General features: G+C 43.1%; 1 protein-coding gene across 7 annotated transcripts; it reads right to left on the bottom strand.

The window, feature by feature from the left end:
* Positions 1–1176: 1176 nt before the first annotated feature.
* On the bottom strand, positions 1177–15988 carry LOC139563999 (syntabulin-like). Of its 7 annotated transcripts, none has more exons than XM_071383109.1 (8): positions 15872–15988; positions 10612–10666; positions 10112–10298; positions 8964–9158; positions 5265–5364; positions 4770–4916; positions 3122–3277; positions 1177–2982 (listed from the first exon to the last, which is right to left on the bottom strand). In XM_071383109.1, exons 2-8 carry the CDS (start codon positions 10633–10635, stop codon positions 1827–1829), a joined length of 1965 nt encoding a protein of 654 aa, XP_071239210.1. In that variant the 5' UTR covers positions 10636–10666; positions 15872–15988; the 3' UTR covers positions 1177–1826. The 7 variants fall into 7 exon arrangements, with proteins under 7 accessions (XP_071239210.1, XP_071239211.1, XP_071239212.1 ...); XM_071383110.1 differs by having other exon boundaries at positions 3122–3274; XM_071383111.1 differs by having other exon boundaries at positions 8964–9104.
* Between the last annotated feature and the right edge of the window lie 9178 nt (positions 15989–25166).

Raw genomic sequence — 25166 nt, 5'->3', positions numbered from 1 at the left:
TTGTGACCTGTGGAATCTTGTTCCACTCCTCTTCAATGTGCTTAGTTGCTGGATATTGGCGGGAACTGGAACACGCTGTCGTACACGTAGATCCAGAGCAATCCAAACATGCTCAGTGGGTGACATGTCTGGTGAGTATGCAGGCCATGGAAGAACTGGGACATTTTCAGCTTCCAGGACGACACAGAACTGCAGTCAGGTCAAGACCCTGGTGAAGAAAAGACAATCCCGCAGGTGAAGAACCCAGATGTGGAAGTCCTGGGCATGCGTGGTTACACGTGGTCTGAGGCTGTGAGGCCAGTTGGACGTACTGACAAATTCTCCACAATTACGTTGGAGGCAGCTTATGGTAGAGAAATGAACATTGAATTCTCTGGCAACAGCTCTGGTTGACATTCCTGCAGTCAGCATGACAATTGCATGCTCCCTCAAAACTTAATGCAACAGATGTGACTAAAATTACACATTTGAGTGGCCTTGTGTCCCCAGCACAAGGTGCACTGGTGTAATTATGCCATTTAGTCAGCTTCTTGATATGCCACACCTGTCAGGTGGATTTATTATTTTGGCAAAGGAGAAATGCTAACTAATTTGTGCACAAAATGAAAAGCTTTTTGAGCATATGGATCATATTTGGGATCTTTTATTTAGGCTCAAACACTTTACATAATGCTTTTTAAAATGTTTGTTCAGTGTATTATGCAGTCATACGGAAAGGCTCAGACAGATCTGTTTATTAATTCATTTGAACTTGTCCCTTAGTTAAGAGCTGTTGTGCGGATGCAGAAACATGTACCCTCGTGTTTGGGGCCGGGAACATTGTGTTCTGCCGTTCTCAGAGCTGGCCTCTGACATTTGTGTGGCTTCGCAATTAAGGACTCCCCCTCTACTCTGGAGATTAAAACAGTAAACCCGAGAAGTCTTTAGTTTCATTTGCTCACTCAAATATCCTTCTTGTTGGCATTTAAAAGAGAAACTATGAAAATAATCAATTGAAATTGGCACCCATGAGAAAGACAAGAGCTGAACAAAGGAACTCAATTGGTTGTAGAACGAGACTACGGTTGTGTGCTGTTGCTAGATATGCCATATAGAATGTATGGTCACTATAAAAACGCTTGGGATGAAAGTCCACTAAACCCTTCCCACCAGAAAATGCCCAAGAGGAATCAAACATGGATTGGATTATCATGCTTTAATAAATATATTAGGACATTTGATGTTACGAGTATTACACAGTAGCTCAGGCACAAACGAGTATGGGATGTTTTGAAGCGTTGATCTCATACTCCTATCAACAAGTTGTTCCACGTACGTAAAAAGCTCTACTCCCAGGTAGAAAAATAAACATTAAGAGTGAACGTTCACTAATAAAGCTTTGGCTGCAGGTTTAAGATTTGGAACATAAACCATTACAAACGCTTGCTTAAACTAACATTCAATTTCATCCCCACCCTCAGAAATCCTAATACTTTCAGAAAAATAACATGGCTGCTTTAAGTAGGGGTAACTAGTGCCAGCCCAGGACATCAATGATGCATAACCACCTACTCAGATTATCCATTTAGACACAATTATGATAACAGAACAGATGGAAAGTAAATAAAATGAACAAAATCCCTTCACCATAAATAATTTCACTATTTGACATAACTCACAACTGTACACAGTGCAAAGTAACCGCGTGGGAACCTAAAGTAATAACTGTAGCTTTAATATTCACAAGTGTAGAAAAACTAAAGATTTTCACAAATACTCTTTGATTAACTGATGTTGAAGTGCTTCAAGTTGAGGGGTCGGGCTGTGCATGCGGGGGTCAGAGGCCGTTACACATCTGCACCATGATGATGAGTGACATGACGGAGAGAGTGCAATCCCATCATGCAACAGCCGCGGATCAGTGCTGCGATGTTGTAGACTGGCGCCGCTCCATTCACTCCATGCCGGGAATACAGCCAGGCCACCGTGGGCAACACTGGTACGGCCACAGCAACAAGATCAACAAGGAAGCTGCTGCTCCAATAGCGTTTGTTGACCACGTCCATCTCGGGGGCCCTGCAGGGCTCCTCACTGCTCACCTCAAAATCCAGCTCCTCCATGAAGCGCATGGAGACCATCACCTCAGGGTCTGAGCAACACAGGCCTGAATCACTGGACATGTCAGGGCTCACTGGCAAAACTGGGGTGGGCTGGCTGGGGCTAGGCAGGCTTAAGGTGGACTGGTTAGGGGTGGATGGGATAGGGGCCGAGTCTGGGCCCTGCAGTGCTGGGATTTCTAGGAGGCTGGTAGAAGCTGGGAGGAGAGCATCTCCAACTGCACCACCATGGAGCTTCAGCAGCTGCAGCAGGAGGCTGTGCAGGTCAGGAGGGAAGGACACCACCTCGGTCTGAACGGCCTTGTCCTCTGGAGCGGGGAAGGGGAGTGTGCTGTAGCAGAATGTGTTGGAGGGTTGTGAAGGCAGTGGTGTGATCTCCTCCAGACTGGGGAGTAGAGTGGACACCCCTGGACCAGCCTCTGGGTGGCAGCGCAGCTTACCGCTAGAGTCGTGGCTGGAGTCCACCGCCGTGGACATGAGCACATGCTCCAGGTTGTCGTTGACCAGCAGCCCACTGTCCGCCATCTCCTCCGCCGCCTGGTCACCCACCTCCCCCTGCTTGTCGTTGACAGGGGAGTCGGAGTCGCAGATGAAGTCCATGGTTGGCTCGTCTTGCAGCGTGGAGCCGCTCTGGGCCATCTCCATGCTGTGCAGCAGGGACTCCAGCTTGCGGTTCTGGATGTTGATGTCGACAAAGTACTTCTGGATGCCCTTGTCCTTCTCCATCAGGCTGCTCTTCATGGTCTCCACAACCTGCCGGAGCTGCTTGATCTCCTTGCGTGCCTCTTTTAGGGCCAGCTGTGCCTCGACGCGGTGGCACTCCTCCTCGATCCAGTCCTCCCTCATCCGTCCCAGCTGGGACTTGAGATTCTCAATCTCAGACTCCCTGAGGGAGAAAAGAGAGGGTTAGCTAGTAGTTACAGCTGTGTGGGATTGCAATGTTTTTCTACACTGTAGGTGGAATGCACTCTATGGGATGCATTTAGGAAATAAGCTACACATGTGATGTTCACTGAGAAGGTAACCTGTCGTGGACGGTGTTCTCCACCTCCCTCAGCTTGCTCCTCAGGTGGCGAATGGCCACCTCCTTCTGTTGCAGGGGGGTGAGGTACTGCTCTGGATTGGGGGGTCTGATGCCATGGTTGTCCCCACAGGAGTGATATCTTTTGGGGGTCATCCTTCTGGGGAGACGAGAGGAAATTACAGCTTAGCCCCGAGTAACATACTGCATGTTCTGCTGGTCAGACGCCATCTTTTTCTCAATGTGGATACTGACGAAGAGGACACCACATCTATTATACACACCATCCTGTACTGTGCTGAGCCCCATCTAAAGTAGGCTCCCTCAGTTCTGTGGGGAAGGAACTAGGCCATGCAAAAAAAATAAAGGGATTTGTGCAACTTGCAAGATGCAAAGCTCAAAATAGTTGATTGTGTCCGACTGGAGATAGCACTGTCAGGACACAAGCTAACCAGCCAGCAGACTTCATGCTGCAAAAAAGCCAGGTTGGTCAAAAGCTGGCAGTGACGGATAGGAAAACAATGAATTGGGAGAGAAAGCCCAAATTACATTTGCTCGACTCTAGTCTACAAGGTAAGTGTTTTTGCCCGAGAAATCCCTGAAACGCCTACATTTTTCAATTACTACAAGCACATTAACCTTCAATTGTACATTAGCAGTTCTGGAATATCCCTGTGATCAGGGCTCAGGTTAAAAAAGGGTTGATGAAACACATTTGTGTTTCTGAGGATGGATTTGGCTAATATGCAGAGCAGCCCCTCTTACAAACAGGCTTAAAAGCTAGCGCTATATCCTAGCAACAACCTGGGACTTGTTCTTTGATGCGAGCTCTCTGCATCCCTGCCAGAAATAGAACAGGCAAGCAGAAGGTAGCGAGAGAACTAGGACGTCACACGAAACCCAGCCAGGCAGAAGAGAGCTGAGGGGAACAAGGACAAAAATCCCGTGGCAATAAAATGACTTGAGAAACAAAAAAGGCAGTCGTGGACGTTTTCACGGCCGCATAAGATACATAAGTATTATCTGTGTTGCATAGAGAGTGACTCACATTAAGCCTGTGGGCTGAATTCAAGAGGACTCTGGTTAGTTACAGTCCGAGCAGAAAGGCAAGGTTGAGCTGGTTTGTGCAGTGCTGCTGTCATGGCAGCACAGGAACCCTCAAGTGAATATTCTGCCACATAGCAACATGAGAGAACCCAGAAGCTCTAACACAAATGTCAGACAGTAAGTGGAAAAAAAGGCAGGGATGCAGCCAGGCAAGCACGTCTGGCTATCGACTGAGATACAATGAAATATTAATGAACTCTTCCTCTCCTATAAACCCAAGGTTGACACCCACACACACCAAAATAATCCGGACTGTTTATAAAATCCTCTAATCTCAGCATAGCCCAATCCTGACCGATATAATCCCCGTCTCTCAGAAGAGGGGGGAGAGGAGACGACAAACAGTCCCAGCATAGAGCCTAATCTATCCACCCTTGCCCCACCTAGTGAATGCCCTCCCCTCACAGAGCAACAGATGCTTCATTACAAGTTGACCCCTAGCCCCTTCTTCCTGGGGCATTTCCTGTTGATCTGAAAGGATAGGAACATGGTAGTTGCTTGTGTCCTTTGATAGGCTAGCTGGAATTATTGATATGGCTGTTTACCTGGAGGGTACTGTGGGGCTGGAGATGCTGCTGCTGTTGGTGGATGAGGGGACTGTCCTGTACGGGGCATAGAGCTCCGCATCACGGGATGCTGAGGGGATCCCTGCCAGCTTGAACACAGGGAGGCTCCTGATGTGGGCACCACGACTGTGGGGAAAGACATTCAGTAGTTAGGCGAAGCTGAGGAGAAGACATTTTTCCACAACACCAGTCTTGTAATGTTAAAGCATTTATCATTGAAAAAACAAATACCAGTGGGGGGAAAATATACAGCAATAAAGAAATAGCATAGCTATACTTCTTGGAACAGTTTCCCAGACCCAATTACACTTTTTTTGTTGAAAGTTCATTTTAGGATCAGGCTGAATCTGGGTCTGGGAAAACAGGCCCTTGAAAGTATAACACCCACTGGTGGGGTAAGATAAATGGTAAAGGCATGGCGTGTCTGCTTCTACAATGGAGGCAGTAGAGACACAGAGCCACCCCATACATCACCTGCGTGAGGAGACCTTCTTCCCTGTGGAGTTGTGGGCCAGGCTCCCCCCTCTCTTTAGGCTGCCCGTGCTGCTAGAGGAGCTGAAGTCTGCCTCACTACCTGCAGAGTCAGACAAACACGTCAGGATATTACTACTGACCTGGCATCAGCGGGCAGGAAACACTGGTGCCACACACACTTGCATTCTGCTTTTCCATGACTACACATCTTGCAGTTGTGTTCCATGTCTATTTCAAGAAACAACTTCTCTGCATTCAGATGTCAAAAACATCCCAGAAATGAAGAAAAAAAAAGAGCCACTTCGAAACGGTAAACAAACCGACGAGCTTCATCCTGCTGCAAAGCCCTTCCTTGTTAGAGGCTATGGTGCGTTTGTGGTTAGCAACAATGGCATGATTCAAGCAGAGGCTATTAGATTACACAGCTGTCATAAAATAAGCAGGCCTGATCATTTCAACCTCGCACGAATTCAGCCTCACCCGCTAACCCATTCATAGACGTGAACTACCTTTAGCGCCTATTGAAGATTCGCTCTACTGGCCGAGCGAGTTTATTAGGAGCCCCAACGCTCGTGCTGAACGTTAACATGCGTCGCTTCCAGTACGGTTTTGGAAACATAAGGAACGTATCTTATTTTTTTCTCGCTGATCTGAAAGGTTAAATTGCTACACACCTTTATAGATTTCCCACAAGGACATATTTCGATGTTATAGCGCTTGTTTACGGAGGACAGACAGAAGACAGTCAACTAGCAGTGCTAATTAGCTATCTGCGTCTTCGAACACCTGTGTCATTGAACAATACGGTCAGCTGCAATTTAAAGCCGTGTACAGCAAGTAGATGTTGCATTTGTGATATGAAATTAGAGGGCAAAGTTTAGAACCGACTCAATTTAAATAGAGTATTTGGCTGCCAGAGCCAATTCACCTCTACAACAGAACCTGTGAGTTGCTTGGACTATAAGGAATAACATCAGGTTCCTTCAGTCCATTATCGCGCAAGGCCATGAGATCTGTCACTCAACACCTGTCTGATGCTGCAGGACAGGCTGTGGTATCCCTTTCCCTAACCGCTCCCTCCCTTATGCACTACAGTAATATACTGCCATGAAGGGTCGATACAATTTGTACATATCATTTTTGCATCAACCACTTCATAAAAACATGTTAAATCCAGATAATCCCTAGAAAACCAAACATAGTACGTTTAAGCATCATATCAGCTAGTAAAGATTCAGACCAGATTAATAATGAAAACAGGGCCAACCTAACGTACCTACAGTAGAGCTGTACCAAATCATGACAACCAATTTCATTCCATAAATAACCTCTGAAGACATGTTGCTAAATTAGTGCAAAAAATACTATTGCAATAATGCATTCTCAAGCAAAATAATCACTCTCAGAATGGGCCAGCGTGGCAACTCAATATGTGGGTAGAACATCATTCTCCCTAATCAGTGATTGGTACACTCCTGAAAGGAAGCATGGGACACTAATGACGTATTTTCAGTGAAACCATGACATACCTGAGTAGCATCTCTTTCCATTCGATAAAACCATAGTAAAGTGCTCACAGTGAATTTATGACTAAATAACAACAAAACTGAACCTTCAACACCGGGTGAGTGACTCAATTGCAGATACAACGTGAAGTCTGACTGCTAATTGGAAAACCTCAGGTCCAACATTATTTATCCAATCAGCAGCCTCTCTGGATTTGAACCTTGATTAAGCCGTTGGTCGGATTTAATAATGTGGAGCCTCCGGGCGCATGACGTGAACGGGCAAAAGGAGTGAGGGAGGAGTGCCCATCTCAAATCAAACAGTAAACTGCGTTTCTCGGTCATGTCGTCAACAAGGCAGCATGGCGAATCGTCCAGAAACATACATCTATTTTCCATACAGTATATATTTGAATTTTCAAACTTTTTTATTTTGCAAGGCAGATAAAGCATTTTTTTTGTATCAAAAGCAATCAATTTTGCATGTGAAAACACAGAATCCTACTCATTACTCCACATGCTTAATTACATCACTTTTGTTTGAGCCAACTTCAACTTGGGCTTTAAACGGGATCCCCGGGCCAGATTAATCAATCCCCTCATTGTTGGCATTCTTCTCCACAGACCTTGCTGACACATGCCAGATTTTACAAAGCCTGGATAAGTATTTTACATATCAGCTAACCACATATGTCAGCAATCTGGTGCCCAAAGGCACAGAAGATAAGGTGTCATGCAACCATTGGTTAATACATGCAATGGCTGAGCAGGGGAACACAACCATTGAGTGCGTCTCAATAATATCTCCTTCTTCCTGCATTTGTTCATTATTCCCCAGAAATGTAAAAGCATTGGATTGGTGTAGACATGGACTAGAGGAAGTTTCTAGCATATGTCTTATACCAGTAGCCATAGGGAGAACCTCAATTGCATACTCATAAAAAATATATATGTTTTAGCGTCTCGCCTCCTTCTCAAACCCCATTGGATGAGAAAGCCAGAGGTCCTGCCGCTCTGACTGTCTCCTCCAATGGATGTTTTGCAATTGAGATTCTCCCATTCTCTCACCAAGCAAATCATTGTTGCTTATGTAACAGTTTAGCTTCCGTCCCTCTCCTCACCCCTACCTGGGCTTGAACCAGGGACCCTCTGCACACATCAACCACTGCCTCCCACGAAGCATCGTTACCCATCGCTCCACAAAAGCAGCAGCCCTCGCTGAGCAAGGGGAACAACTACTTCAAGGTCTCAGAGTGAGTGGCGTCACCAATTGAAACACTATTAGCGCGCACACCGCTAACTAGCTAGCCATTTCACATCGGTTACACTCACCCCCCTTTTGACCTCCTTTTCCGCAGCAACCAGTGATCCGGGTCACTGCACCAATGTAACAGTTTAGCTTCCGTCCCTCTCTTCACCCCTAACGGGGCTCAAACCAGGGACCCTCTGCACACATCAACAACTGCCTCCCACAAAGCATCGTTACCCATTGCTCCACAAAAGCCACAAAAGCCTTGCAGAGCAAGGGGAACAACTACTTCAAGGTCTCAGAGCAAGTGACCTCACCGACTGAAACAATATTAGCGCTCACACCGCTAACTAGCTAGCCATTTCACATCGATTACACTTACTTTCTACTGCTAAAATTACATGAAAACAATACTATGCAGATAGTGTATACACACAAAGCATGTAGAAATCAGGGTTGGGCTCAATTTGAATTAAAGGCAGTCTATCAGGAAATTATTAGAATTTAAAATGCAGACATAAAAAAAAAAAAAATGCTTCTACTTTTGAGTTTATTGAGAAGTCATTGAAAATAAATGCCCTTTTTTCTATTATTGGATTGTGATTTTAGTTTACTTCCTGAATTGACTGCTTTCAATTCAAATTGAGCCCAACCCTGGTCTACAAGAAACCATTTCACATGGTTATTTCATATATATTTTAATCTGACGTAGATCTATTTTGTAGATCTATTTCAATTGACAGTTAGACAAGTACTCCAATCAAACAAATACACAGAATCAGCATTGAGAGAAATGCCTAAGACAGGGCTGCCCATCCCTCTTCCTCGAGATCTACTGTCCTGTAGGTTTTCAGTCCAACCCTAATTTAGCATATCTGGTTAAGGTCTTGTTGAGCAGCTAATTAGTAGAGTCAGGTGTGTTAAATTAAGGTTGCAGTAGCCTACCTCTGGGCAATGTGGACGATCGCTGCTCCCTCTTGTGCCTTGGCGGGGGTGCGTGCCACTCTTCCATCACCCTCACCCTCTTCACCTTGGTCTTGCACTCGGCGGTGAGCTTGGGGGAGCCATGCGGACTGTTGTCTGAGCCTGACGGGGTTTTGGAGGGGGACACAGACTGACTACTGGGGCAGCCGGTGTCATCTATGTAGACAGGTATAGCCAAGAATACGCATGCAGCATGGAACACACAGCAGTCAATCAATCATTCAGAGCTCGAGGTTCACTCCCTCGTATCTGTTCATACTGTGACTCATCCAACCAACAGTGTTCATGTTACCAACGCCACAGCACTGTGTTACGGGAGGTGAAAGGGGTGACAAGAAACTTCCATGATGACTTAATGTTATTCAATATACATCAATATGTTGTAACCTAATTTTGGTTAGGTGTAACTGTTGTCAAAAATAATGTCGATAGAGAAAAGAATCTAGGCCTACTACAGAAGGATAGGTCATTTCTGGAATAATGCCAACTATTATGCAAACTTGTATGTTTGCCAACTTTGTTGTTTATGGTAGGTTAGTGGCCTTGTGTAATTCAAATTTGTTGCAACAGTATGCTAGTCGATTGAAACAACAGTAATCAACAAGCTTTCATATGATATGATGAGGACTTCTCTTTACATAATTTGACTTGGCAACACTCACAAAATCTCCAACGCATGATTATGTAACCAACGCCCTGACTAGTATGTGATAAGATGTGGACTCTGCCTGCATGGTCAGAATGGCATAACAAAGCCTACATAACAGTGTGTTGGCATGATTTCAGACATTTTTATAAGATGAACCCTGGCTGCAAGGGTGGACTGGGATCAGAAATCGTCCTGGGCATTTCTAACACACCGGCGGCCATTCATTCTGCACACAAAAAATTATATTTTGATAGACCAGCCCATCTGCCATTGCCAGAACTGCCCTGGCTGCCATCAACAATGCCCTGGCTGCCATCAGCAATGTGACAATAGTGACAGGTGAAGGCAAATTCCTATCAATTTGATGTTTTCAGCTAAATTTAGTGAGATTAGAAGAGGAAACTACTTTAGACTTTTAGGATGCACCCTAACCTTGATCTGAAACATGGGAACCACATACCTGAGCAAAAGCTGTTGGTGCTGATGGTCCGTTTGGAGTTGTCCGAGCTGATGTCACAGTCCTTACCCTCCTCCTCTGAAATGGGTGATTCGGACAGGGGTGACCCTTTCTCATTAGGGTGGAAAGGATGTAGGATCAAGCGTGGGATGCGACTGCGGGGGCTCTCCTTCCCCGGTGACTTCTTTTCCTGAGCACCATAAGTATCACAACTATGCTCACCACTTGAATTTTTGCCACAAGAACAAATCAGATTCATATCAGAATCGGTGTGCGCGAATGCAACTTTGCGCATTTTGTCTTTATCTCACTAGCTCTGTCACAGCGACACAGTCATGAACTAATTATGGTCTGCTATTGTGACTGTGACAGTCTAGATTAGATAACTATCATTCTCATGATGTGAAATTTTAACCAAAACATTAGCTGAATTGTTAAGATTCAAAATGATAGCCTAATATAGCAAGAATGATTAACTTTGAAAGTGTTGCAATGACACGCACCTCATATTCCTGGAATGGTCCCATTGTGCTTAACGCTGCCTTTTCCCCGTTGGATCTGTGAGAAAAGTAAAACGAGGTGAGATGTATTTCTGTCCAAAGGCATCATGACGTGGCACACTGGCACTGAACCCTTTACGAACAAGGGCGACTCTGTCTGAAATCTGTTACGTAAATCATGTCACCCCCGCCCACGTCCACCCCTGCCTGGCACAGATGGCACAGACACTGACCAGACCTTGGTCATTAAACCAGTGAGCCCCACATCAAATATAGGCTACCAGATTGAAAATATTTTTGATTCACTTGAGAATATTTTGCATGTATTTCCTCAAACATGGAACAAAGGCATGAGACTGTTTCTTAAATCCAATAAAACCCAGGCTTACTGTCCTTCACATGCATGTGCCACAAACAAATACAACTACCTGAAATCCAGTATCCGATTACGTATCGACATAATTGAATGATGATTGAAACCTAGTCGTGAATGATGCTGCAGAGAGGAACTTGGTGGGGTTCTAACTCTTAATTTATTCATGTATTTCGAAATGACGTCCCACTAGGTGGAAAACAGACAGCAGCATCTTCAAACATCTATAAGAGAGAGGTTGACTAAGTGCCATGAGTTATTCTGCCAAGATGAAAAAAAACCACAGAAATATGACATTTCTTCCTTTCGGGATCCTGTGCCAAAGAGCCTTCTTCCTGCCAAAAAGATGACACCAGAGAGTAACACACCGGCAAACCGCTCACTGAATATTGAGATAGGAATTACAGAATAATAGTGTACGATGTTTGGGTTGTATATTGATTTTCACAGACCTTATACACGTAGTTCAATTCACCCTCTCCATTTTGACATAGACACACAAAGGCCCCCAGGCTCCAGTACAAGCACAAAAGTGTATGTTTTATTGATGTTTGACGGCTGAATAATTCAAGGTCCACATAATGCCCGACTGCACATTATAACATAACTCCATTCTTTATCCATTCCCTCTCTCCTGTTGAATGTTGTGCCTCTTAGCATCATCGCTTAAAGGAGTTGGTTATGTAAGTGTGTATGTCTTTGGTCTACTCTTTTTTTATATCAAGAATGACGTAATTGACCCCTAAGGTCGTTATCGCTTTACTGAATCCAGACTTCTTTCCCCCCCTTACAGTCCAGATGCTATCTCTTTATTTTGACTGCATGGCACCCAGGATGTTGGTAAATAGAGCAGCTGTCCCTGTCCCCAAGCAAACACCCATCTTGAAATATACTGTGTAGCCTGACCATCATGTCTTCCACTACAGGTACGTTTTCAGCAAGTAAGGGCGAAGAAATCAGTTAAACAGTTAAACCACACAAAAATAATACTTGAAGGCAGGTTTTATACCAGATTGTATGCACTTTTAGTCTTCTAGGTCCCCCAGCCCTGATATGAGAACCCCCCATAAGTTCACCTGAAATGAGTTCAGCTTTTTGTACCTCTTAAGGCAACTGAGAAGTGTGTCATGAGCATCACAATAAAACAGCAGTACCCCAGGATTTTATGCCTCGATATGTTTTCCTTTTGTTTCTACCCGCCTCTGGATAGCTGGCACACAAGCACACAGCTTCAGATTGGGAAGCAGGCACAGTCACAGAGCTACCAACCAAACAATGCCCTAGCAACAGACTTAGCAACAGAGGAAAATTACTGCAAGGATGACACAGGCTAAATGGGACCAATTAAATTTGCAGACAGTTCTGTGTTCAGCATCTTCCGAGAGTGCAATAGGAGGGTTTTCCTCCTGCAACATAACAAATGTCAATGTTGTTTACTTCGGGAGTGGCCTATGGCAGTGTGGGGGGAGTCTTACAGACTGGAACAAGGTCAGGTGTGCTCCCATATGAGCAAGTGCGTGTGAGCCGTTGTCTCTGTGCACATCAACAGCAATCAATGTCAGGAAAATGCAATCAAGTCTGTGCATTGCTATGCTCAATAGTTGTTAGCGTATCATGTCCATACAGTGTCTCAATGCTGATTGAATCTCAGCAGTGCTTTGATAACCTTGTCCTGGGTCATGAGGAATGACCCAGGTAGAAGAAAAGGTAAAAGAATATGGACTGAAACGGTGAGGGACTACCTGGACTTGTCAAATAACAAGCACATATTTTCCCTTTACGTTACAAAATATTTTCAAACATTTCATTTTCCATGCAGGCAAATGTAACCGTGGTGGTCCCTTAGAAGATAGAGACCTGGGTGGAGGGTTGACAGCCTCAGATTCACAGAGAGATGTTTTCATCTAAGCCTGCCCATGCATGCTCTCGGTAGATAAGATGCAAAACAACATGAGCATCTCGACAGCGGGAGCCGTACGGCTGCAACAAGCTCTCACGGTCTCACGTTAGAATTAGACGTTCGTCCATCTTTCTCAAGCGAAATGTGATGCTTGCGAAACATGGACAAACGTTTAATTCTGACAACAGCCAGAGCACCAGACGGCTCCCGCTGTGGAGATGGTCACGTTGGTCAACACCTCTCTGTGAATCTGTCAACCCCTCACCCAGGTGTCTATCTGCTAAGGGACCACCAGGGTTACATTTGTTCCCAACGTCAAATTTTGTAGTGTTTAAGGTTACGTTTAGGCATTAACTCTGAATTTTTAAGGTTAGGGCCAAGTTTAGGCATTAACTCCAAAATCTTAAGGTTAGGCATTAACTCCAAATAGGCTATGGGTTAAGGTTTGGGGGAAAAACTCTAAAAAACAACTTTCTATCGCTGGATTCAAACATGCAACCTTTGGCACCAGAGGCAGATGCTTAGGCATTAACTCTGAATGGTTAAGGTAAGGGGGAAGAAAAAAAGAAAAAAAACTTCTATAGCTGGATTTGAACATGCAACCTTTGGCACCAGAAGCTAATCCTTACACCCATCCCTGTCCATATCAAAAACAGAAACCTACTTGAAACTAACACCGCTCACTGTTGCCCCCTGTGGATGGTTTCCACATGATCTCCTGACGTCCTCAGATATGGATGGAAGTCTAACACTGACTTGGCATCACGGGTGAGCTGGCTGTGTTGTTCACAGTGTTCCTGGCTTTGGTCCTATGGCTGGAACTTATGCAATCAACTGGGTATCAAACCCGGGTGTTTTGCACAACTCAAGACTATGTTAGCCTACCAAGCTAAAGTCTATAGACCTCAGCTCTGGGAGTTAACAGTCATTTTCTGTTCTGCAGGCAAGGTTACTCATCTCTGCGAGTGGTTTGCAGCCGTTTATCTCAATATCAAATCTTTTCTGGGTAATAATGATGTACCTTGCTGTAATTCTTTTAAATGAAAATGGTCAAAAAGAAACAAAAATACCTTCTTAGCAAAGAGCAATTTCTCAAAGAAGAACTTTGCTAGGAATATCTGGTAGTGGTCTGAGTGGGGAGGGGAAGACTGAAATTAGCTGTCATTGGCAGAGAGGTTTGAAACACTCTTTGTTATTGGTCTATTAACACATTTACCACCTGGTGATGTCACCAGGCAGGCCAAAATGCCATCCCAACAAAACAGGCGGACATTTTAGGTGGTCTTTTCAAACAGCTCTTACACTAAAAGGGCATTATCATAATTTTCACAATTTCACAGTATTTTTCCAACCTCATAGTGTGGACATATATAAGACCCCTGGGCCTTTAAATAGCTGCACAGATCTGCAAGCTCATATTCAAACAAGATAACTAATTTAGTTATGAAAGCCCATTTAGTGGGTATAATGGTTTCATTTAATTCAAGTTGTTTTATTTGTTATTTGCATTACACTTAGATGTAAGTGTATTTCTGAGCTGGGAATTACCTCACGATACTGCATCCTCATTCTGTTCAATCTGTATATTGTCTGCCTGCTTGGCTTGAGTATGCACTTCAGGGCAGTCAACTGTATGGAGCGTTATATAATCCAATCTCTTCCTCTGAGTAGGTTGACATATGGTATGGCACATAATAATTTATTGAAAGCCATATAAAAACAGAACATAAGCTTATTGGACATGTCGTGTATGTATGTGCAGGTATTGTGTATGGTTTGTGTGTGTTTGTGTGTGTGTGTGTGTGTGTGTGTGTGTGTGTGTGTGTGTGTGTGTGTGTGTGTGTGTGTGTGTGTGTGTGTGTGTGTGTGTGTGTGTGTGTGTGTGTGTGTGTATACATGCAAACATGTGTGAGCATTCAGGATGATGATAGAAACTATGTGTTTCAAGGTGTCTAATTTTCTGTCTTTTGATGATGTTCACAAACTAATACATTACAGTTTCTCCAATAAAACCACATCTGAAAATGTCCAGCTCTTTAAAGTGCTATGATAGATTTTCCCCAAATCCAACATAGATTTTCCTTATCATCCTGAACCTTATGGTGTATGTAAATACCCATAAAATACCCATAACAATGGCAAGGTGTAAAAGCTTTCATTTGCTTTTTGGTGGTTGATAACGTGCAGTTATCAACAGTTATCCCATTCAGTTATCCCATTCAGTGCACTCTAAATACACACATTATTTACAGAGAGAATACAGACAACCAATGTATGATGGCAAAACGTTCCTTAATATCCTTATAATATCTGTTTCTGCAAATGCTGACCATGTTTGTCCATGTTTAAGTTACATTATGTGATGTGCTTCATGGTGACTTGGATGAAGGTCTCCCCCTTTTTAACATCAAAGGTAGGCCTAATATCAAAAGTTATCCGCCACATGTATAAATTCTTAATATTGACTGTTTGAAAATGATTTTAGACCATTCTCCTAAAATCCAACAACGAAGGCAAAACATACAGTTTAGCCCATAAATTTACTGAAATATAGCTACAAAAACATGCATTGTCGCTCTTGTAACCCCAGACGAAAGATATCAAAGCGTAGGGGGGATGGTCGCCCATGGGATTATCGTAATACGCAGTTGAAATCAGTGGCGCTGTCCACTGTCTCGTGGTGCTGAATGTGATCAAGCGCTGTATGAGTTCAAACTTAATCTGACCATCTTTTCAACCAGCCCCACCTTTAACATTTGGTTAGTGCGCAGTAGCTTAAATAAATTAATTGTATTTTACAATGATAATTTCGGACTTAACTAAATACAACAACATGTCGATGGATAGCAAATTGTGATAAGAAATGGGAAAGTAAACAACATCATAGGCCAGCTAGAAATCAGAATTACAAGCCTATCGTTTTTTCCTATTCCGATTTTTTCCTAAATGTTTTCATCAAGCTATTTACATAAACATATACTTATACTTGCCTGGATGTTTGGTGTTGATTCCCCCAGTCGCAAAGGATGCGCGTGTAGCCTAAATCACCGACACCACAACGAGTCCCGCGTTACTCCAGTGTTCCTCACGAGTCTGACCGTGGAGCCCATCCCACTCTGTGTTTTGATATGAGGTAATTACACTGTGCACACAGGATTGGACGAGGATGAAGCTGCTAAACACTCACCACCAGTGACAGCGCGTGCTTGAAGTCAAGTATGACCAATGTTCCAGCAGTGTAGGGTTACATAACGCAGGCATGATTGTTCCGTCCTGAAATGGCCTTCTTCCGCCTCCCATAGCTTATGTAGCGAGATTCAGATTACATTTTGTTCCCCCAAAATGACACAGACAATAAGATCAGGATGTGTGACAACAACAAATGCATGAAATAACAACAAATATCTACATTTTGAAACAATATAGTTGCATCTCAGGCAATGTCAGTACGACTGAGGCGCAGCATGGGTTTCCTGTCCATGGTGCTGAAGTCACTGGTCCAGGAATTGAGTCCAGGAATTGAGCAGTAGCGTCATTAGGCATGGGCTTCCGGGACTCATGCCCCGGATTTTTTTGCTCCAGCCCCCAACCTTCTTACATTTCAGTCTGATATGAGTTTCCATAACCACACATCACTTGCACTATGCAGTATTTATAAGAAATCATTTTACTGACACATTTTTGTGACAAAAATAAACAATACAATGTAATGCGCTAGGCAGAAGGCACTGAAAGAAGCCCCTAGAATGACCACTCACATCCCTTGACCCCTCGCCCACCCTTGCAACACTGGTTAGATGTCAATGTCGTCACTCAGCAAAAGGCGGGTCACTCAGTCAGAATCTGGATATTCGGAACTTCTTCCAAAAGAGTGCAAGCAGGTTAAGCAGGTTGAGGCAGCAGTGAATGAGGTAGAGAGGTTGCAGAACAGCAGTGAATGAGGTAGAGAGGTTGCAGAACAGCCATAAAGTCAATGTGCAGCAACAGCCGAGTTGCAGGTTTGTGCAGGGTTGGTAGTAGCTAACTGAATTGTCTCTCTCAGTATAAGGGTTGGCTAATGCTAATAAGCTAGAATTAGCGTTATGCATCCTTAAGCTATTGGGTGTCAGTCAGAGTTATTTAACAGTATATTTAGTGAATGGGCAAGCAAAGGATGTTGATGTAAGTCATGATGAAAAGTGTTCATTTTCGGCTAGTGTATTTGATGGGTTTTGTTTCTGTAGCTAGCTTGGCTAGCTAGACACTTCGGTAGCTACTGGCTGGATTTCATGGTTCGGGCTAGGCCTCTTAGTTCCAGTGAAGGGAAATATTAATGCTACAGCATACAATGACATTGTAGATGATTATGTGCATCTAACTTTGAGGCAACAGTTTGGGGAAGGCCCTTTCGTGTTTCAGCATGACAATGCGCCCGCGCACAAAGCGAGGTCCATACAGAAATGGTTTGTCAAGATTGGTGTGGAAGAACTTGACTGGCCTGCACAGAGCCCTGACCTCAACCCCATCGAACACACACATCGAACACACACCTCATCAGTGCCCGACCTCACTAATGATCTTGTGGCTGAATGGGAGCAAGTCCCCGCAGCAATGTTCCAACATCTAGTGGAAAGCCTTTCCAGAAGAGTGGAGGCTGTTATAGCAGCAAAGTGGGGACCAACTCCATATGAATGATTTTGGAATGAGATGTTAGACGAGCAGGTGTCCACATACTTTGATCATGTAGTGTACATAGGCCCTTAAATTTTGCAATCTAAAACATCAACGATTAGCTGGTGGAACTGATGAAATTAAATGAATAATCTCGGTCTTATAACTTATTCCGTTCTGCAGGTCCATGTTTTGGCTCATATATCTTGATATCCATATACAGTGCATTCGGAAATGATTCAGACCCCTTGACTTTTTCCACATTTTGTTACATTACAGCCTCATTCTAAAATATACTTTAAAAATCCCCCCTCATCAATCTACACACAATACCCCATAATGACAAAGCATAAACTGTATTTTAGACATTTTTGCAAATATATAAAAAATTCTCCCATTCTTCTCTGCAGATCCTCTCAAGCTCTGTCAGGTTGGATGGGAAGTGTCCCTGCACAGCTATTTTCAGGTCTCTCCGCTCTGAATGGGCCACACAAGGACATTCAGAGACTTGTCCTGAAGCCACTCCTGTGTTGTCTTGGCTGTGTGCGTAGGGTTGTTGTCCTGTTGGAAGGTGAACTTTCGCCCCAGTCTGAGGTCCTGAGTGCTCTGGAGTAGGTTTTCATCAAGGATCTCTCTGTACTTTGCTCATCTTTCCCTCAATCCTGACTAGGCTCCCAGTCCCTGCCGCTGAAAACATCCCCACAGCATGATGCTGCCACCACCATGCTTCACCGTAGGGATGGTGCCAGGTTTCCTCCAGACGTGAAGATTGGCATTCAGGCCAAAGAGTTCAATCTTGTTTCTCATGGTCTGAGAGTCATTTAGGTGCCTTTTGGCAAACTCCAAGCGGGCTGTCATGTGCCTTTTACTGAAGAGTGGCTTCCGTCTGGCCACTCTACCATAAAGGTCTGATTGGTGGAGTGCTGCAGAGATGGTTGTCCTTCTGGAAGGTTCTCCCATCTCCACTGAGGAACTCTGGAGCTCTGTCAGAGTGACCATCAGGTTCTTGGTCACCTCCCTGACCAAGGCCCTTCTCCCCCGATTGCACAGTTTGGCCAGGCGGCCAGCTCTAGGAAGAGTCTTGGTGGTTTAATAAAACTTCTTCCATTTAAGAATGAGCCAGGCCACTGTGTTCTTGGGGACCTTCAATACTGCAGACATTTTGAAGTACCCTTCCCCAGATCTGTGCCTCGAAACCATCCTGTCTCGGAGCTCTACGGACAATTCCTTTGGCCTCATGGCTTGGTTTTTGCTCTGACATACTCTGTCAACTGTGGGACCTTATATAGACAAATGTGTGCCTTTTTAAATCATGTCCAGTCAAATGGATTTACCACAGGCGGACTCCAATCAAGTTGTAGAAACATCTCAAGGATGATCAATAGAAACAGGGTGCACCTGAGCTGTCACACCCTGGCCTTGGTTATCTTTGTTTTCTTTATTATTTTAGTTAGGTCAGGGTGTGACATGGGGGATTTGTGTGTTTTGTATTGTCTAGGGGTTTTTGTATGTTTATGGGGCAGTGTTCAGTCTAGGTGTTTGTATGTCTATGGTTGCCTAGATTGGTTCTCAATTAGAGACAGCTGTCTATTGTTGTCTCTGATTGGGAACCATATTTAGGCAGCCATATTCATTAGGTAGTTCGTGGGTGATTGTCTATGTCTATGTGTAAGTTGCCTGTGTCTGCACTTATTGTTTGTATAGCTTCACATTCGTCTGTTTGTTGTTTTGATTAGTTTGTATAGTGTTCGTTTCGTTTTCATCTTCATTAATAAAGAAGATGTATTGCTATCACGCTGCACCTTGGTCCTCCTCACTTAAAAGTTACGACGAACGTGACATGAGCTCAATTTCGAGTCTAATAGCAAAGGGTCTGAATAATATGTAAATAAGTTATTTCTGTTTTTATTTTTTATTAATTTGCAAAAATGTCTAAAAACCTCTTCACTTTTTCATTATGGGGTATTGTGTGTTGATTGATGAGGACTTTTTATTTATTTAATCAATTTTAGAATAAGACTGCAATGTAGCAAAATGTGTAAAATGGGAAGGGGTCCGAATGCACTGCCTAGGACAGGGATGGGAAACTCCAGTACTCGGGAGCCTGATTGGTGTCACACTTTTGCCCCAGGCCCAGTTCACAAACCCGACTCCAGTAATCAACTAATCATGATCTTCAGTTCAGAATGCATTTAGATTAATCAGCTGTGTTTGCTAGGAATGGGGGAAAAGTATGGCACCACTCCAGCCACTGAAGACTGGAGTTGCCCATCCCTGGCCTAAGGGCTAGTTAGGGACCATTGGTTAATTGCACAATGTAAATGGGACAATATGTTAAAATTCCAATAGCTCCGAATGTCAATGACTTAAAAACCTCAAACACACTATAAATTGTAGAAATTCATATACAATTATTGAAAGCATTTAATGAGACAACTAAAAGGTGTGCAACATGGAAATATTGTCTCATTTACATTGTGTAATGTAATGTCTGTCAAAGTCAGACAGACTGCTGAAGATAATTGGCAAAATAATTTGGCTTACTCTTCCCATCTGCGAACACACACACCAGACACCCACATCACACTACACCCCAAAACCAACTCATGTTTGAATTCATTCATGGCCGCTAGCATTTCTTAATTAACCAAATCTAAGATGAAGCCAAATCAGGAAGTTCCGTCTCTTTAAAACTAACTAAGGACATGTTGCACCTCTACCTTGCTACCTTTCAGATGAGCCTAGAAGGAGGACAGATGAGAATAGGAGGCCAGTGGAGTTTTTTTGGAAATACACAGTAGATGTATGTATTCCAGAGTAAAGATTGTTCTAGAGTAGAGAGACCCACAGCAGCAACTGTAATTGAGTACTGTCTGCTGTGACAGGTGGGAAGGTGCAAGTTCATCTCAAAGTGCACCAAATTTATGCATATAGCTGTTGAAATTGCTTCTTTTTTTTGTGCTGGGGGAGAATGCCCTCAGACCCACCTACTGGTTTAGGGCTAAGCCCTGAATGTCTTCAAATCATAGAAATACCCCAGATTGTCAGTATAGAAAAGCAATTCTGTCTTTGACTAGAATTTGAATAGAATTAATACTTCTATGTCTAAAGTAACAGTAAGGCTGAAAATTGCCAACATTGAACAATGGATATGAAGCAAAGCATGGTTAATGTGAATGATAGGTCTACGGTTGGTTTTTATTACAAATCAAATCATATCAATGTAATTAGTCCACTATCTTGTTTTAGCCTAAGCAAATGTCAAAATAAATGATTGCTTTTTCTAAAAAAATAATTGCATTTCTGTAACTGTTTTAAAATAAATAAATACAAATACAATACCACAATCTCATTGTCAGTTCAATGTGTTTTTTTTTATGTACTCTTCCATAATGTATGGTAAAGCATAAATGCATTAACCTTATTTTATTTCTTACAACCTTCAACAGCACAGATAACCTTCCATCATCTTACAAAGAGAAAAAAACTGTCTATCAGAGATTTTCTGTACTCCGACTTTCTATTAAAATATTGTCAAATCTGAGGGTAATTTGAAGCCTAGCTTATAGAAAACTATAGTCTTTAGTTATTCTCGTTGACTTTGCAAAGGATTGTAAGCATTCCTTTGAAATGACGTCACACACTACTCTACTTATCACCTTTACTTGCAGCTGAGTTTCGCGCCGGGCGCGGTGGCGCATGCCTGTAACCCAAGTCACCTGAGGAGGCTGAGGTTGGCGCATCGTGTGAGCTGAGGCGCTCTATGTCGAACGGGTGTCTGCACTAAATTCAGTATCGATATAGTGCTCCAGGTCGTCTAAGGAGGGCTGCACTGGCCCAGGTCGGAAACGAAGCAGGTCAAATCCCCGGTGCAGTCCAGTAGTGGGATAGCGTCTGTGAGTAGACTCTGCAGCGCATCCTTCGCAAGACTTCACAATCCAATTTGTATCATCCCCCCCAAAAATGTTTAAAACAAATCTGCTTTATGGTAAGAATTGCTTCTACAACATGTTTAGTAACCGTTCGACCAATTTAATCAGGTGCTCTTCTGAGAAATATACTGACTCATACTGACGAAAGAAGTGAATAACGTAATTCAGCAGAGCCCGTTGAGAGCAACATTTATTTGAGGACAAGTAACTGCCAAAGCTCTCCAAACTCAATGTTCAGATTGCAGAGATCATCAGACGGAGGCTGTTAAAAAGCCCAGGTCAAAGAGGTGGGGAATACTGAGTAGCTTCACACTTGTGGCCAGAACATTCAAGTAGCCTACCCCTGTGACCAATGGCTACTTAATTGTGTGAGACATCTAAGGCCTATTCTCATTTGACACATTTGGAGGAAAATACTGACCCTATCCATGTGTCTTAGAGTAAATTTAAAGAGTGAAAGCTCCATGTCAAAGCCACAGATATCAGGAGGTGGTGGACAAATGCTGCCCTCTGCTGGAGTGTACTGCCACACAATGGAATAGTAAATCATGCTATTTCAACCACATGCTATTTTATGGACTGATTTAATCATGTTTATTCCTCCACATACCAATTTATAGAAATGCAAATAGGTAATCATTCTCATTAAAGTTTTAGATAAATGTATTAAATACATTTAAAGGTTTTAAATTCTAATTTAAGACCTCAAATTTACCATATACACTACCGGTCAAAAGTTTAAGAACACCTACTCATTCAAGGGTTTTTCTTTATTTTTAGTATTTTAGTGAAGACATCAAAACTATGAAATAACACATATGGAATCATGTAGTAACCAAAAAAGTGTTAAACAAATCTAAATATATTTTATATTTGAGATTCTTCAAATAGCCGCCCTTTGCCTTGATGACAGCTTTGCACACTCTTGGCATTCTCTCAACCAGCTTCATGAGGTAGTCACCTGGAATGCATTTCAATTAACAGGTGTGCCTTCTTAAAAGTTAATTTGTAGAATTTCTTTCCTTCTTAATGCCAATCTTCTTCTTTGAGCCAATCAGTTGTGTTGTGAGTAGGTAGGGCGGTATACAGAAGATAGCCCTATTTTTTTTTTTAAACCAAGTCCATATTATGGCAAGAACAGCTCAAATAGGCAAAGAGAAACGACAGTCCATCATTACCATAAGACATGAAGGTCAGTCAAAACGGAACATTTCAAGAACTTTGAAAGTTTCTTCAAGTGCAGTCGCAAAAACCATCAAGCGCTATGATGAAACTGGCTCTCATGAGGACCGCCACAGGAATGGAAGACCCAGAGTTACCTCTGCTGCAGAGTATAAGTTCATTACAGTTACCAGCCTCAGAAATTGCAGCCCAAATAAATGCTTCACAGAGTTCAAGTAACAGACACATCTGTGTGAATCAGGCAGTGTGAATCAAGCCATCATGGTCGAATTGCTGCAAAGATACCACTACTAAAGGACACCAATAATAAGAAGAGACTTGCTTGGGCCAAGAAACACGAGCAATGGACATTAGACAGGTGGAAATTTGTCCTTTGGTCTGGAGTCCAAATTGGAGCTTTTTGGTTCCAACCGCAGTGTCTTTGTCAGACGCGGTGTGGGTGAATGGATGATCTCCGCATGTGTATTTCTCACCTTAAAGCATGGAAGAAGAGGTGTTATGGTGTGGGGGTGCTTTGCTGGTGACACTGTCTGTTATTTAGAATTCAAGGCACACTTAACCAGCATGGCTACCACAGCATTCTGCAGCGATACGCCATCCATTTACATTTAAGTCATTTAGCAGACGCTCTTATCCAGAGCGACTTACAAATTGGAAAGTTCATACATATTCATCCTGGTCCCCCCGTGGGGAATGAACCCACAACCCTGGCGTTGCAAGCGCCATGCTCTACCAACTGAGCCACACGGGACTGCACTAAGCCCATCTGGTTTGGGCTTAGTGGGACTATCATTTGTTTTTCAACAGGACAATGACCCTGTGTAAGGGCTATTTTACCAAGAAGGAGAGTGATGTAGTGCTGCATCAGATGACCTGGCCTCCATCCCCTGACCTCAACCAAATTGAGATGGTTTGGGATGAGCTGGACCGCAGAGTGAAGGAAAAGCAGCCAACAAGTGCTCAGTATACGTGGGAACTCCTTCAAGACTGTTGGAAAAGCATTCCAGATGAAGCAGGTTGAAAGAATGCTAAGAGTGTGCAAAGTTGTCATCAAGGCATGGGTTGGCTATTTGAAGAATCTCAAATCTCAAATATATTTTGATTTGTGTAACACTTTTTTGGTTACTACATGATTCCATATATGTGCTGTTTCATAGTTTTGATGTCTTCATTATTATTCTACAATGTAGAAAATAGTAGAAAATAAAGGAAAACCCTTGAATGAGTAGGTGTTCTTAAACTTTTCACGGGTAGTGTAGATAAAAGCTACAACTTTACATACTACAAAAAAATCTGCATCAGAAATGGATTTTGGGGAGTTTTTCAAAAACAGGTAAAGTATTTGGTTGGTGAATCCTCTGGATCCAATCTTACCCAACTGTCATTAGAAATAGGGTCTGCATAGAGATAGGCTATAGTCCTAAACATACATAGAGTAAAAACTACGGCAGACACACAATTAGTGAATGCATCAACACCTGCATGCATTATAAATCACTGTGAAGTTGTTTCCTGTCTCAAACGATTTAAAATCTTATCACTCTGAAGGACCTTGTCGGTTTGTTGACCTACTAACACCACAGTTAGTTAATATGTTACTGGCAAGGCCTATGCACACATCTTATCTCTGACTAACCCGTTCAAGATTGGAGATTTCCACAAGGGATTTTCATTGTCCTTTATCTGGAGACACGATGGCCTTATCATGAACTGAATGACACATTTTTGAGGATACATTATTATCATGTCTTCATCAAGTGGGCCTAGATATTTAGCGAAGTATGGGTCGTATGATTTTGAAGCAACTTGCAGTTCATGGCAATGCCATTGGAGGCCGGTAGAGTACAGCAAAAAGAGAGGCTGAATAGCGTAATGAATAGTGTTCTTCGTGCCATTTATTTTCTTGAAAGGAACACATTCTCTTCAGTACTTTCAGAATCTATTGATACCTTTTGCCAGTTTGGTTTACGCACAGAAATACAATATATATAACCGAGGTCCTTTGTCTTGAAAAGTAAAAATTGCTCATGTGACCTTCGTTAGGGATGTAGAACATCGCACCAAATAGCTGAACTATTGCTAAGGTTTTTATAAAGTGAAACAAGATGGCCCCAAAATCTTTGCATGTTTGAAATAAATAAAATGTTTTCGTGCCTAAAAGTTTATTGGGGGTCTTTTAGATAATTGGTTACATTCATCAATATAGGCCAATAGGCTACTCTCTCAGTTGGTTAGGAACGTTCCATGACCTCTGCTCTGTTGAAATCTTTGTCCACCTCTTGACCTTTGTCAACGTGTTATTGTACCTTTAAACTTGGCTTCCTGTGGCGTTACTTATGGCGGTGAGACACGACTTCTCGGCCGTCGGAGATGTCTCCTCCGTCTTAACGTCCATAGAAAGACTGGGAAAAGTTCTCCAATAAGTAGGCTACATGAGCGTCTGCAAGTGGGCGTGTTTCACTATTGATTCAACAGTCTCCGCTCTTGTGTGAAGTCGAGGGCGCGAACGCACTTTTCTGGT

Source organism: Salvelinus alpinus, chromosome 35, assembly GCF_045679555.1.
Source record: "Salvelinus alpinus chromosome 35, SLU_Salpinus.1, whole genome shotgun sequence".
Classification (NCBI taxonomy): Eukaryota; Metazoa; Chordata; class Actinopteri; order Salmoniformes; family Salmonidae; genus Salvelinus; species Salvelinus alpinus.
Note: the sequence above shows the minus strand (reverse complement) of the source record. Positions and strands in the feature narration are given on the sequence as shown.